The sequence below is a fragment of the Dromaius novaehollandiae genome, chromosome 3, assembly GCF_036370855.1.
Source record: "Dromaius novaehollandiae isolate bDroNov1 chromosome 3, bDroNov1.hap1, whole genome shotgun sequence".
Lineage (NCBI taxonomy): Eukaryota > Metazoa > Chordata > Aves > Casuariiformes > Dromaiidae > Dromaius > Dromaius novaehollandiae.
This window is the reverse complement of record NC_088100.1, coordinates 99,646,894-99,660,753: the sequence shown is the minus strand read 5'-3', so window position 1 is coordinate 99,660,753 and position 13,860 is coordinate 99,646,894. Positions and strand designations below refer to the sequence as shown.

Sequence of the window (13,860 nt, the reverse complement as noted above, 5' to 3'; positions counted from 1 at the left end):
TGTCTCTCTACCTGATTGTGTTGATGAACTAGACCCTGCTTTATACATTCAGATGATAAAAGACCACCCCTCATGATATTTGAAAGTTCCAGGTGTCCATGAGCCCTGGCTGTTCTTAGGCATGCCATCAGCGCTCCAAGAGCTCCTCTGGTACTGCGAGAGCCTATAGCAAAAAAAAACAGTAATTATAGCCTGATTAACACAATAATCGATGTGCTAACTGCAATGCTTGTCAAAAACTCCACATATTTCCAATGCATTACCCTTCCCCTCTCTTTTTCTCTCTACCCCCACAAATCCCAAAAGAAATATTCTATCATAAACTTAACTTGGTTTAAATTGCCTGGCTCACAAAAGGCTTTTTCTTGAGTATACCACTAGGAAAAAGAGTCCCTGTGGTGTCTCACAAGCCACTATTTGAAGATTACACTCAATTATGTCAAAAACTACATAAGAAGCATAAATCTTGCATCCACATATTAGAAGATAACATCTACAACAGCTGTGTTCTTACATCTGTGTTGTGTAAGAAACATGCAATACGAAAATTGTTTCTTTAAAAAAAAAAAAAGTAACCAAAAATTGGTAAGTAAAGAAAATAATAAGTCACCTACAGAATAATAACTGTTTTGCTCATGGCATGAAGACATGAAGCCACTCACTATTATAATGAATTCTACCTTGAAACACTGACAGTGATCAATAAACATCTGGAATTTCTCTCTCAAATTAACTCTTACAAAAATAATAAATCAGAAACTAGGTTCCTATCTTTTAATCACTGTAACTACAAATATGATATTTATTTCCTTACCAAGATTAGCATCAGCAGAAGCCTGAAGTATTTTAATCATGTAGTTCAGGCTGTCAGGGCTACATTTTAGCAATTTTGGTAAATAGTAATCTATTATGTAAGTAGTTTGGTCATGGTTCCCTTCACATAGTATTAAAAGAAGAGGAGAAACCCAGGTGTCATGCCACTGGTCAATCCAGGTGCTTTCTTGAAAACTTGAGATAAAATGGACTTTATGATTTATAAACATGGTTTCCAAAAGATCACTAGCATAGGGTGCAAGAGACTGATCATTCATCACATCCAAGATTTGTACTGGAATTGTTCGGTCCAACTGTAATATATTTTCAGTGCCCAAACACTCCACAAGACAGACAAGAGAAGCATATTTCCCTTTCACATGCCATTCCAAACTTAGCAAACTCCTTGTCAACCCTGCAAAGAACAGGTCTGATTTTTCATCAGATCCACTAATGGTGGTTCGGTGTATCCAAAGAAGATTCTTGAATATCAATTTGGTTTGGTGTCTAACAGCATCCAGGGGGTCTTCCCAGTGTGTGTAAACATATTCCAGCATCTTCCCAGTTATGTCCGAGTTCCCATTAAGACTGATTTTTAGATTTGGGGAGCATGAAACAAGGGCATCTAGTGCTGAATTAGTCCAAATAGCAAGGATTCTAGACAAAGACGTTGCCATACTGGATTCTTTTAACCTTTTAAAAAGAATAAACAAAAAAATGAAAACAATCAACTATTTCTGTTTGTCACTGTTATCGTATATTAAAGACCTATTTCAAAACAATTATTCATCACATTAATTTCTCTTACACTAAAACAGGTAAGGAAACTAACCATACACTGAATACAACAAATGTAATACAAAATGCGAGTGATGTTGCAAATTATATGTTCAGTCACCTGACCTGCTGTTAACTGGTCACAGCTAAAACCACCTAAATAAACCATCTGATAAGCCAATAGTTATTGCACTGCTCTTGAAGATGAGGCAAGTTTTTTCATTGCTACATAAAAACACAGAACTTGAGAACTCTGTGTGCAAACACGAAATCACAAACCTGTCCTTTTAAAAATGACCTCCAAGGCATGAACTGCTAGCAGTTGAACTGTATACACGCCACGTTTTGATCTCCTTTCCAATTGAGCAGACAGCCTATCAGATGTGAGCAGTCAAAGCGTGAAGTGAGATTAATATTTTGGTTACAAGTATTCCATTCATTGGAACACTTTGCTGTCTTCTGTACTTCAGAGACCAGAAGAGGTGATGTTCTGAATCTAAGGTTTATCTGTCTACATAGCAACCGGTTCTGACATACCCTAAAACACCAGACAGATGGAAAACAAATCCTACTTACATTAGAAATGCAGTATTTCATTTTAACGTACAAGAGAAAGCTGTAACTTATAATTATCTATGCAATATCAAGGTATTTTATTTTTAAACTTGTAGAATTATTCTGAATATCTTAAAAAAAATTACAAGATGTGTCACAAACTAGATTTATCACACTGAAAATGTCAAAGCTTTATTACACTTAGACTATGTAAGCCATACATACATGCGAAAGATTTTTTAAAAAGGTAAACAAAATAGAATCAAAACACAGACTTACTTTGAACTCAAAGACAACAAGACTGATGCAATATCTAGTAATAGTTTCTCTCCATTTTCACCCATACTGCCATTCTTCCATTCCAGCATAGCCAGTGCTCCATGACAAAGAAAGAGGAGGACCAAGTCAGAGAGTTCTTCAGTACAGAGAATCCCACAGTTACTCACAAACCATGCTGGTATGCCTGTATGTTTCACTGATCCAAGAAGCAAGTCACTGACCTGTAACAGCAAAATGAAATATATTATAGTATCTTAGCACGGGCGAAAAGCTACACCGTGCATAACTGCAAATGTTAGAAGATCTGAACGGATTTCTCACAACTTGTTTTTCTTATATAATTCAAAAATCTTGTCTTGCTATTTCAGTAAGAGAACAACAAAGGGTTTACACACCAACAAAAGCCTCATACAGAGGGTGGTGGGTACTCCTGTCTGTATTAACAAACCTTCTAAATGACACTGGAAGTAAGAATCATGTCCTTATAAGTCCCATTTACACCTAGTAGGGGATCATGCTTTAGAAAAGCCTGCTCTGCACACAACCTATTTCATTTGTATGAACCGTATTTCAGAAGTACCCAACTATACAGAGCATTTAAGTCACTAGCTCAGATACGGACAACTAAAAATGTTAGATGTTATTAACCACACCCTACGTGCCTGAAAAAGGGTTGAAAGTACAGGGCCCCCTCCTCTCAACTTTAAAAGTGAAGCAGTAAGTAGCCATGACAGGGACTGCAATCAAGATTCTGTATGGGAAGTTTAGGTGCTGCAGAGTCCTCTTACCTGATTTCCTTTGTTACTTATATCACTTTGGTATTGCCTAAGGACCAAGGAGGAGGAGATAAGGATTGAAGCATGTGAAGGCTACTTAATAACTGAAAAGAACGTGTAAAGGTAAAACTGCAAGAAGACCTTGGAGCATTAACAGCTTGATTTTATTAGTTAATGACACTAAGATATTTCACAGCCTTAAGAGAAGAAAATACACTTACCAAAGAAGGTAACTCTTCAGGTGGCTCATACATAGTTTTTGTAAAGAGAATGAAGGCCAGTCCTGAGGTAGTCTGAACAGTCTGCAGGAGAGTTTCTATATGGTAGAGAAAGACATTTTGCATTGAATTGCAGCAAGCATTGTGTGCTAGAAACTATATATCAAAATTATAAAGATGGTACTTAATTTTCTTAGACTACTTGTGGTTATACAGCCACATATCTGTAGTGTCCAAATGAATTGCAAGCATTAACAAATTTATACTCCAGCATAATAGGAAACTATTACCATCTTTTAACAGATGGAAAACACAGAACTGCACAGTCAGAAAAGGAACACTGTGGCAGAGCTTATTCATGTTTATATTAAATCCTATTGTACAAAAATAGTATCTGTATAGAAAATAAATATGATTAGTTATAGAACACCAATAAATAGTTCTGATAGCATAATTCATACATACAAACTTTTGGTAAAAATACACATTTGGCAAGTCCCAAAAGTCTTCTGTTCATTTTTAAAGTACTAGCAACTGGGTTTATTTATCTTGTTATAATAGGACATAACTGGACAAGTTGAACTACACTCCAAAATTATAACCTACAAATCACAGCTTACCAGAAGACCTACTCCTACTCCCATCAACCTCAGCAGTTCAACTTCCATTTAAGATAAAAGAAGTTTTTCCACATACAAGCTGCATTTACTAAAAAGACAGTAAAAGTGACTGAACAAAAAAAAAATTCCATTGTTTTTGAATATTACTAATCTTACCATCCATTAGGAAGTTTGTGGAGCTTTTCAGTAAACCACACATACTTTGCCAGATAAAAGAGTCAGGATTTTTCCAAAGACTTCCCTGAACATTTTCTTGTAATTTCTGTACAAGCATCATTGAAACTTTAATGGCCACCAATAAATCGTGCATCAGCTGAGTCTGAACAATACGATTTCCATTATTCTTTCTGGAAATAGAATACATGTACACACAAGGAAAGTAAATGAAAACTATCCTTCTTATGATCCCTAGAAAATCATATTTTGCCAACTTCAGACAGAATTAACAGTAAAAACTAACTTATGGCTTAAATTGACCAGATATGTAACTAGAGGAAAACCAAGAAGCAGATTCAAGGACAGTGTTTTAAAATGAAGTTAACAAAAATAATGACAAATTCTGCTACAGTTTCTGTAGGTTCCCATGACAATCTCTTCACCCATTTCATTCTGCCTGAGCAGAGATGAACTCTTCCAGAAACTAAAGACTGTGGACGGAACGCAGTGCCAGTCCTTTCTCACTTTCTCAAAGAGTTCCTCCAAGCGTGAACCATATTTCGATGATTAAATTTTCTTCTAATGTGAAGACAGACACAGACATGTGAATTTTTAAAATACAAAACACTCCATTAAGCACCCTTCTCCTCTGGGTATATGATAAGGGACTAGAGTGAAGAGACTATACTTTATGCAATGCTGGAAAACTTCAAAATATTAAATGATGACTGTGGTAAGAGTCTGAAAAGACTATCAGTACTGTGTAAGACACTCAGGAAAAGTGAAAGAATATTATTTGGTACTTGAATTTTAATAAGTGTATCAATTACAGTGTTCAGTCACAATTCAAATAGTAAAACTGCAATTCAAAGGCCTCCCTTAAAAGTAGTAACTCTAACACAGTATCAGTGTCTTAGATACAACCACCTTTAAATTTTTTTCCTCTCTTCTCTTAATACCATCATATTGTCATGTAAGAAACGAAACTCATCAGCATCTTTTGTATTTGAAACACATACCACTCTAAAATGACATTTTCATCATTCATGAATGCATGGCTATCAAAGTGAAATCCCGTATTAAATTTTCTTGCAAGAAAGTAATGAAAACAGATAAAATACAGCTTATAGTGAATTCACTTGCCTGTTTTCTTCCTGTATGTCAAGCAGAGACTTCTGCAGAAACTGAAGCACTAGTGAAAATAATTATGGTACGAATTTATTTAAAAGAGAAATAGAACAGAAAAATTCCAACAAAGCAATCACACAAGCACAAACATGCCCAGACACAATGAAAAGTTATCCGTATAGTGGTGTTTCTTTCACTCCATAACAAAATTAAACTGAAATTTCAGTATAGACTCAGAGAAGCAATGCTAAATTAAATTCTCAAGTTGTTTTGCAACAGCCTGGTACAAAACAAGAGTTGCCAGCCCACTTGGCCTAATCCTGTGAGGTATTAAGAGTTCTGGTTCCCCAATGAAAAGCTGAAAGACAGAGCCTTACAATGAGCAGCAATGAAAAAGTCCACAGGAACCTGTGAACTTTATCAGCGTTCTGAGGGCACAAAACATCAAGTTATCCCATAAATTCCAGACATTCAGTAAGTGACTCTGAATCAGCAAGACTCAATAATAAACTGTTTTACTGGCAGATCAGACTTCTGCAAAACTATTGCCAAATAAAATACATATCACAGCAGATCTTAGCTTGCTCCTGTCAAGAGCAGCTGAGTGTTATCACATTCAACTCCAGTATGGGGCATACAGAAGAGAATGCTTCACATGAAGTAGCAGCAACTCCGACAGCCCTTTAAGAATCACTCACTAGTATTTCTTCAGATTTGTACCTTTGGTTGCTCAGTAAAGCAAGGTTCACCTCTGAATATTAAAAAGGTACAAACCATGGGAAATTCCATGTTAAAAAAAAAAATAATTACATTAAGTGGGAAAGAAAAGAACACTCAGAACTCAAACAAAACAACCTTCAAATATTGTTTACAGTGCTAAATATGTGAGGGTACAAGTTATTAAAAATGAACCAGGAAGACAGCAGATCTGGCAGATTTTAACACTTTATGCCTCCTTCACACTATTTCTCCCTCCCAAAAATAATATAAAACCAAATTTATTTTACTATAAACATAACTTTACCTTCTTTGAATAGGTTCTTAATGCTTGCTTTACCTAGAGGAGAGAAAATACATTTTTACTAGTGCATACTTGCCAGAGAATCTATTCATCTTATACGGAAAAACATGTCATCACTACTATTAAATACTGCACCAAGATGCAAAACAAATTGAGAAAGTTAAAACAAAAGACAATATACTCCATGTCATCATACCTATGCTGAAGTCTTCCATACAGGAAGCAAGGTTGTCCAATACTTTTCTATACAAATATATGTCTGCTGTTTTCAGTTCTTCTCCAAGGCAGCATACAAAGCTTTGTACAGCTTCTGTCATGAACTGTTCGGGAAGACCATTTAGTGAACTACAACAGTAAGAAACAGCATTATCAGTTATCTCAAACTGAAGATTAAATATCCACTTGACTAAAGTCAGTGCCAATTAATGCTCCACTAATAGACAGATGTTGATTCCTGTATGAAGAGAGCAGCACTCTCCTTGTGGTATGTCCAAATGCAAAGATCTACTACATCTGCCAAATTATAGGATTGAGGCCTACAGCATTCAAAAAAAAAAGCAAGAACAAAAATAAAATTAAATCTTTTCAAAGACTGGCACCATTTTTACTAGCATCCCCCTCTGGTTTCACAGTCAGAAAATTCAATCTCTAGTCTTCGAAGTTTACAGAAGGAGGCTCCAAAAACATCCAGATATGGTTTTTTCTATCCCTTCTGGAATACTTAAAGGACATGAAGCTACTTAGAAATCTCCTTTGTTATTATGTTCTACATTCCTTCTCATCCCAAAATACATAGATTTCAATAATGGTTAAGGAATGTTTCTTACTTCAAGCACGGACATCATGCTTAAACCAGCTCTCTGCTTTAAAGAGAATTAATTAACTTGAGACTTGATACACTGATGATGAACTGATCTGATGCACAAAAATAATCTCAGATCCCTGCAGAAATAATCCCTGGAATGGTTAATGAAAAAGCATATGTGATAGCTTCCCTGTATTTTTTGGAGGGACTCAATTCCCATTCCCTATATGCAGTGTATTTACTTAAACTGCATATAACTGATTAAAAGCTAACGCAGCTTGAGGAGATTTTATTTACATTTGCTCCTCTCCAAATGCAGTGCCTCATAAGGATTTAGTTTACTGGAGCAAAAAGTTGCAGAGGGAATCAGCTTACTTTTGTATCTGTGAAGTAACACTCCTGGATAAGCCCTTTCCTTAGGCCTTCCCTGGATTTGAAGATTTAGGAACCTCACTGTGCCTCATCACAGTGTCACTCGCACACAGAAGTAGGATGAATAGAGAGAGAAGGAGATACAATCTCCTGACTTCTTTCACATTCCCAGTGTTTTCATTGTCTCTGAAGATTCTTTCCAAGTTGCCTATAAACAATAACTTAGTAGTTTGGTTTGCTGAAAACATTGCAGTTTTTTTCTTCCTCAAAAATAGTATTTTATGGGAGAATAGGAATACAAGAAGGTTGAAATCCAAAAAACGATAGGAAAACAAATATTATACCTACTCTTCATACAGTTTGACAATGGGGAAGACTGCAAGATTAATAGTATCTTCACTTTGCATTAATTAAAAAGAAACAAAAATACTGCAACAATTAAATTATAAAGCAGAAACAAGCAGAAAAATGAAGACAATTTTTACATCTCGAAAACCACTGTCTTTTTGATGACCATAATACTTTCTTACACTGAAGGTTACAGGTCAGAAGAATAGCAGGTAACAACTAAGATTTTATTTCACGGGTCAAGTATCAGAGTGCTTGTCTCCCATACTTGGCAAGCTAGCCAATTCCTCACGTGTTCGAGATGCTGTTCTACTCTACTTAAGCAGGAAAAATTGGTTTAATGAACTCAAATCATCACTTGCCACTGGAATCCAAGATAATTCTCAAGTCTTCAACATCCAGTCAGTCTTATTACTGTGCCTCTGTTTGGAAAAAGTCTAGTTTGTCTGTTTCTCTTGATTTTGTTGATTAGAGCTGCATAAAAACTAGTAGGTTGAACCTCTCACAGGTTTTCTTCTTCTGAATTCAAACTTTAATCACATTGCATAACATTTTGTCTGTGGCAACTCTGTTTATCTAAGACTATCAAAAATAAATTATAGCATCAAGAAGAAGATAAAATATTTTAAAGGAAAAAAGTATATATACCCCAGCTTTTGCATTATAAGCCCTTATCTGGCTTGGATTCTTTCCTGTGCTAAAATTGGAACTCACATTTTTCACTATGAATAAGAGTAGTTTGGTAGTAGGTGTGGTTAAAGAAATAAATAAGAAGAACAGAAAGTATATTAGATTTGAAAATCTAGTATTTTTCTTACTGATGAATATTTTTCCAGATCTCCTTTTGAAATAATTTTAATGAGTTAATTGAGGAAAAACTGAAAGGAAAATTTTTCTCACACCTTTAACACAATGTCTATATCAAGGACAGAATTTTAGCAGCAATACAGCAACAAGCGAAACATAAATCAACCTACATTCTAATATTCTTCACTCTCAAACCCCAAAACACTTGTATTTCCTGTATACAGCTTTTTTTTCCTGTTACATCTATCTTCCAACCTAGAAACTCCTTAACATTTCGGCCTACCCTTAAGAAAAATTTTAAAAATAAGCTTCTTTCTAGCCATGCACCTAATAACTCTGCAGACTTGTTCCTTCAAGCCAGCCTCAGATTTTGAAGTAACATTTCTAAAAGATTCACACATATTGAGCTTAGATAGGAAGTGCCACAAGAAGCCAAAAGAGCAAGAGCTGTGACCAAAAGATGCATGCAGTTACAGTTTTCCACTAGCATGAAAGAGCAGCTACTGAACACATTTTGTTTTAAATAAGCACTCAGCTCCTAATTTCACAGCTAGAAAAACCATCGAAGGGGTGAGAAGCACTGACGGACATCAAACCAGATACAGGACTCAAGCCCTGCAGCTCTCAGTGGGACACAGGTGTTTTTGGATATAGAAAGACAGACAGTTAAGCCACTGGATCTTAAAAACATTAAGGCTGTAAAAAATTAGCAAAAGAAACAGCAGTAATTTTGAAAAAGAAAAATCTAATCACAAGAGAAACAGGGCCAAGAAATCAGTTTAGCCATGCTTCCTCTTAACTGTCTTCTCTTTACATTGTCAAAGTCGAAACTTTGTGTAAAGATAAGTATTTTAAATTTCTACTCCAGTATTATATATTAAAATCCACAAATGATAATTATATAGTTTTATTTTTCAAGTAATGAAAGAGTAACAAAGTAACACTTCGTTACTTTGTAACATCAAAGTAACACTTCACTTCAAAGATTTTATCCAATGATACACTTAAGAGTTTAAATAAAGCAGGAAAGAAAAAAAAACACATCTACATATTAGTAACACTAAATTTCAGTAATTAAACTACAGCAATTTAAAGTGCACAATACATTAGTGAGGTCTGTTCCAGTTTCATCTAATCCTAAATAAGGAAAACATTAAAAAAAAATAAAAGCTTACTATCTTGTTACCTTGCTAGTACTTTCTTCAAGGGATTCTTCATGCCCAGTGAAAAATATATCTCTCCCAAAATATCCAAACAAGCTTTAACCATGGGATCACATGCAGAGTTTTGATCCATCTTCTTCACCAAAGGCATAATCTATAATCAACAGAACACAGTATCAACAAAAACTGCACACACCTTCAACAATTACAGAGGTAGAATTCCTTTTTATCCAACTATATGATGCAAATCTGTCCCCTGCTTATGATACTCTGCTTAGTTTCAGATATTTGAATAAAGCTGCAAGAAATCTCTGCCAGCAAAACTAAGTACATGAAAAACGGGAAACATTATGTCACTTGCTTTCTAGAGATACTGCACACACTTATTCGCAATAACTGCAACCCTTGCTATAATTTAAGTACCAGAACTACACTTTCACTTAATGCACCTGCCGTAGTATCAACTGCTTTTTCCCGGGTGCCAGTAATGTTTAAAACTGTGTGTCCTATTAACACTGTACATGATGTATTGTTTCTTCCAAGAGACCACATTAATTTACACCGGTAAAGTCTTACCTGTTTAATACACTGAATCTGCTGGATGCCATTGCTCAGCTGGGCACAGTGCAGAAGCAGAGATGCCAGATTTTGCTCTTCAGACTCTGTAAATGCTACATTTGGAAAAAGAACCTCATTTTAGAAAGGAATTACAATAAGCAATATACAATTTATAATAAGGAACCACTGCTTAATTCTTCATTTTTCCCCACTGCAGTAAACCTACTGGTACCACAAACCTCTTTGTCTTACTATATACCCCACATGTAATGTAACCAAGCTCTTAACAAAAACAAGTTTCCATAGGAATTAAGAAAATACAACAATATACAAGATAATAGTGGTCCTCATCTTCAATATGAAGACCTGTTCATAGAGATTTTGAGATTACATAGAAACGGTCTTGAAAACATGTAACATGCACATCTAACTTGAAGCTAGTTTTGTATGCTTATAAAGTTCATCTAGAACAAAAAAGGATTAATCGTATCATAGAGAAATTGCAATTAAACCAAACCAAATTATCAATTACTAAACAAAACCCTATATACAAGCAAAACAAAAAAGAAAAAAAAAACACATTTCTGACATCACTTTAAAAAGCTATGCAGACAAACTTGAAATGCAGCTGATTCTAGAACTTCAAGTGTCTTAAAAGCTGTGAGGGCCTCAACACTGCAAAGAGAAGTGCAACGACACACTGCTGCACTGGTTTGCTTCTCTCACTGGACAAGAGGCTAAATGCCAAGTGTGACAGGAGAAAAAGCTGTTAGTGGCCTACTCTTCTCAGGTACTTTTAGGAGAAAGAGTACGCAAGTGTTGTCCAAAGATTGCAGGAGAAGGACAAGAGGAAGCAGACCCTCAGAAAAACACGTGTCCTAACATCAGATTGTTTTCTTCCAAAAGAAGAAAAAAGACTGACAGAAAAAACAAAGCTCTTGCTATTTAAAAAAAAAAGATCCTGATACAGATTTTCTGCTGAGCTTTTCACATCAGTGAGATACAAAGATGCCCAAGTTATGTAGTCAATTACTAGACTTTAGAAGAGTCATAGAACCGCATACTTCATAACTCATGCTAAACAAGCCAAATTCAAAATGAAACCTAGGCTGTTCCAGGATTTTCTCTCCTACCTGCCTACTAAAGGCAGTTCAAAAAGTGAGACTGGTCTTGCCCACTGTCAAAAACATTAGACTAGATGACCTCAGATCTGACCACAAAGGGGTAAATCATTTGTCCTCATCTGTAAGACTAAAAGTCAGGAACTCACAGGAAGATTAGCATTCATCTCTTTTATCATTAGTTTTGGAGTTTAGGGTTTTTTTTAAATAAATATAATCAGAAGTTTATATCAGAAAAAACACAAGAGCATTTGAACAGCATTTTATATCAAATTAACTTCGGAAAACACAAAGACAGGGAAAACACACTCATGTATTAGACTTCATTGTTACTCTGATTCCTCCCACACACGCTTGAAGAGTCCCTTTTGACTGATGACATCAGAACCACGTACGAAAAGATAACAAGCACAATAAACAGAAAGACAGAAGTTCAGTATTATCCCACATATTAAGACTAATACTTGGCATGCCACTGATTTATATGCCTGCAAGAGCTTTCAGACTAAAGATACCATGATCTAAAATTCTTTTAACTCTTCCAAAGACAGAAGTCATTATAATAAAGAGGCATACAAAAAACAACTCCAAAATATCACAAATAAAATATTAATAATAAAATGTAACAAGAAAAAGAAAATCGATTTTCAGTAGCTACTCAAAGGGATTCTACTAACGGAAAGAGAAATTGCCCAAAATTATTTTAGGAAAAAAAAAAAACTTACTCCGAAGTTTTTCAAGCTGCTGACCATCAAGAAAGAATGCATCAACCTCAATTTCTTTTTTCTTCTTTAAAACCATTTTTGTCTGGTAAAGATATACCTGCTCAAAATATAAATATATACATACATATACATATATACACATACACACAGAGTTTAAAAGCATAATTACAAATACTTCCTATGATAATGGCCTTTCCACTGTCCTGAAATAATATTTATTCTATTATCTATGCAATTATTGCTTTTTTTAAACAAGATAGTAGCTCACTTTCATTTTAGCACCTTCAACAATTCCATGCATTTTGTCCAAAATTCACCAAGGCTTCATGGCACAATATCGAAGAAACAGAAAACATGATTTCAAGATTTGTGGGATGAATGACAAACTGGAGTTTTTACTTCCACTGTTACACAGACTACAACACGACCCTGGATCACAGTTTGAAAATAGAACTTGGATGCACTGGAATTACACCACTAAACTTTAGCTGGTCTGCTTTACCTGCTCTACCCTTTGAAACTTACCTAACCTGCATTACTGTAAAACTACAACTACATGGTAAAGTGGGGTTTGGTTTTTTTTTAACATATCAAGAATTTCTGCATTAACAATAAAGGATGTTACAAATAGTGAGTTACTTGGTTACTTTTCTTCTTTAAGTCAATGGAAACATAATGTGGACTACAGTCTCTCTGTCTTAAGGGTTCAATATCTAGCCAAAGTTGATAGCAATCAGAAAGTAAAATCCCAGACTCACTTAACAGGTGCTCTCAGCCTTTTTCCCAACCAGCAGAAATCACACAACAGCATATACCCAGAGTGCCAGCGTCCAGGGGTGAAGAGCCCAGCCTCAGCTCCCAGTCCAGCAGGGCAGTACAGCGGGGTTAGGTGTCCACATCAGGGCATGCAGATGGGCCAGGTGGCCATTTGGAGCAGGCAGCACATCCAGACAGCAGCAGCGGTGCTCCTGCTAGGACAACCTTTACTGCGGGAGAACACAGCACAGTTTTAAGCGTAATTAAAGCACGCCCTCCTTCAAGCTGCTTCCTGTTTAAAGCATGTACGGAGCTATGGCAACTAAGAGGAAAGCACCGGTAGCCTTTGGAGGGTCTCCAGAGGATAAAAGCCAGACTCGCACACGCCGAAGGAAGATTCAGGTGGGCGCTTTCCTGCTGTCCGAGAGCGAAACCCCCTCGCCACCCCGGCCGTGGCAGCCACCTAACCCACCGAAACCGGGCACGCTCCGCCCGACCCGCCGGGGCCGCGCCCGGGGCTTCCCGGCCAGGGGGGCCGCGCGGCCCCCAACGGCCGCAACCGCCGCCCGCCGGGGCCTGCAGGGGCCGCGGCCTGACAGCGGGCGGCCGCGCCGGGAAGGCGAAGCAGAGGCCCGGCAGAGCCCGCGGGCAGGGGACAGCAGCGCTGCCGCGGGGCCGCCCCCGTGGGACCCCCACCCAGCCCGGGCGTCCCGCGCGAAGCCTCACCCGCGGCCGCAGCCCGCCGCTTCCCGGCCCGCCCGCTCGCTCGCACCACGTGTCGCCCCAGAGCGGGCCGGGAGCTGCTGCCGCCGCCGCCAACCCGCTCCGCTCTGCTCCGCCCCACGCCGGGCGCTGCCCCCGC

At 37.3% G+C, this 13,860-nt stretch overlaps 1 protein-coding gene across 1 annotated transcript in view; it reads right to left on the bottom strand.

Annotated features, from left to right (window-relative positions):
* Positions 1–13,860, bottom strand: part of THADA (THADA armadillo repeat containing) — a 172,027-nt gene extending 158,167 nt beyond the window's left edge. Inside the window, exons 1-13 of the mRNA XM_064509591.1 lie at positions 13,725–13,860; positions 13,001–13,228; positions 12,243–12,339; positions 10,415–10,509; positions 9,862–9,992; positions 6,540–6,688; positions 6,347–6,379; positions 5,334–5,386; positions 4,195–4,381; positions 3,422–3,516; positions 2,425–2,645; positions 815–1,506; positions 12–163 (exon numbers count right to left, since the gene is read on the bottom strand). Of these exons, the coding sequence (XP_064365661.1) occupies positions 12–163; positions 815–1,506; positions 2,425–2,645; positions 3,422–3,516; positions 4,195–4,381; positions 5,334–5,386; positions 6,347–6,379; positions 6,540–6,688; positions 9,862–9,992; positions 10,415–10,509; positions 12,243–12,318 (1,884 nt within the window). The 5' untranslated portion in view covers positions 12,319–12,339; positions 13,001–13,228; positions 13,725–13,860. The remainder of the gene's footprint in view (positions 1–11; positions 164–814; positions 1,507–2,424; positions 2,646–3,421; positions 3,517–4,194; positions 4,382–5,333; positions 5,387–6,346; positions 6,380–6,539; positions 6,689–9,861; positions 9,993–10,414; positions 10,510–12,242; positions 12,340–13,000; positions 13,229–13,724) is intronic.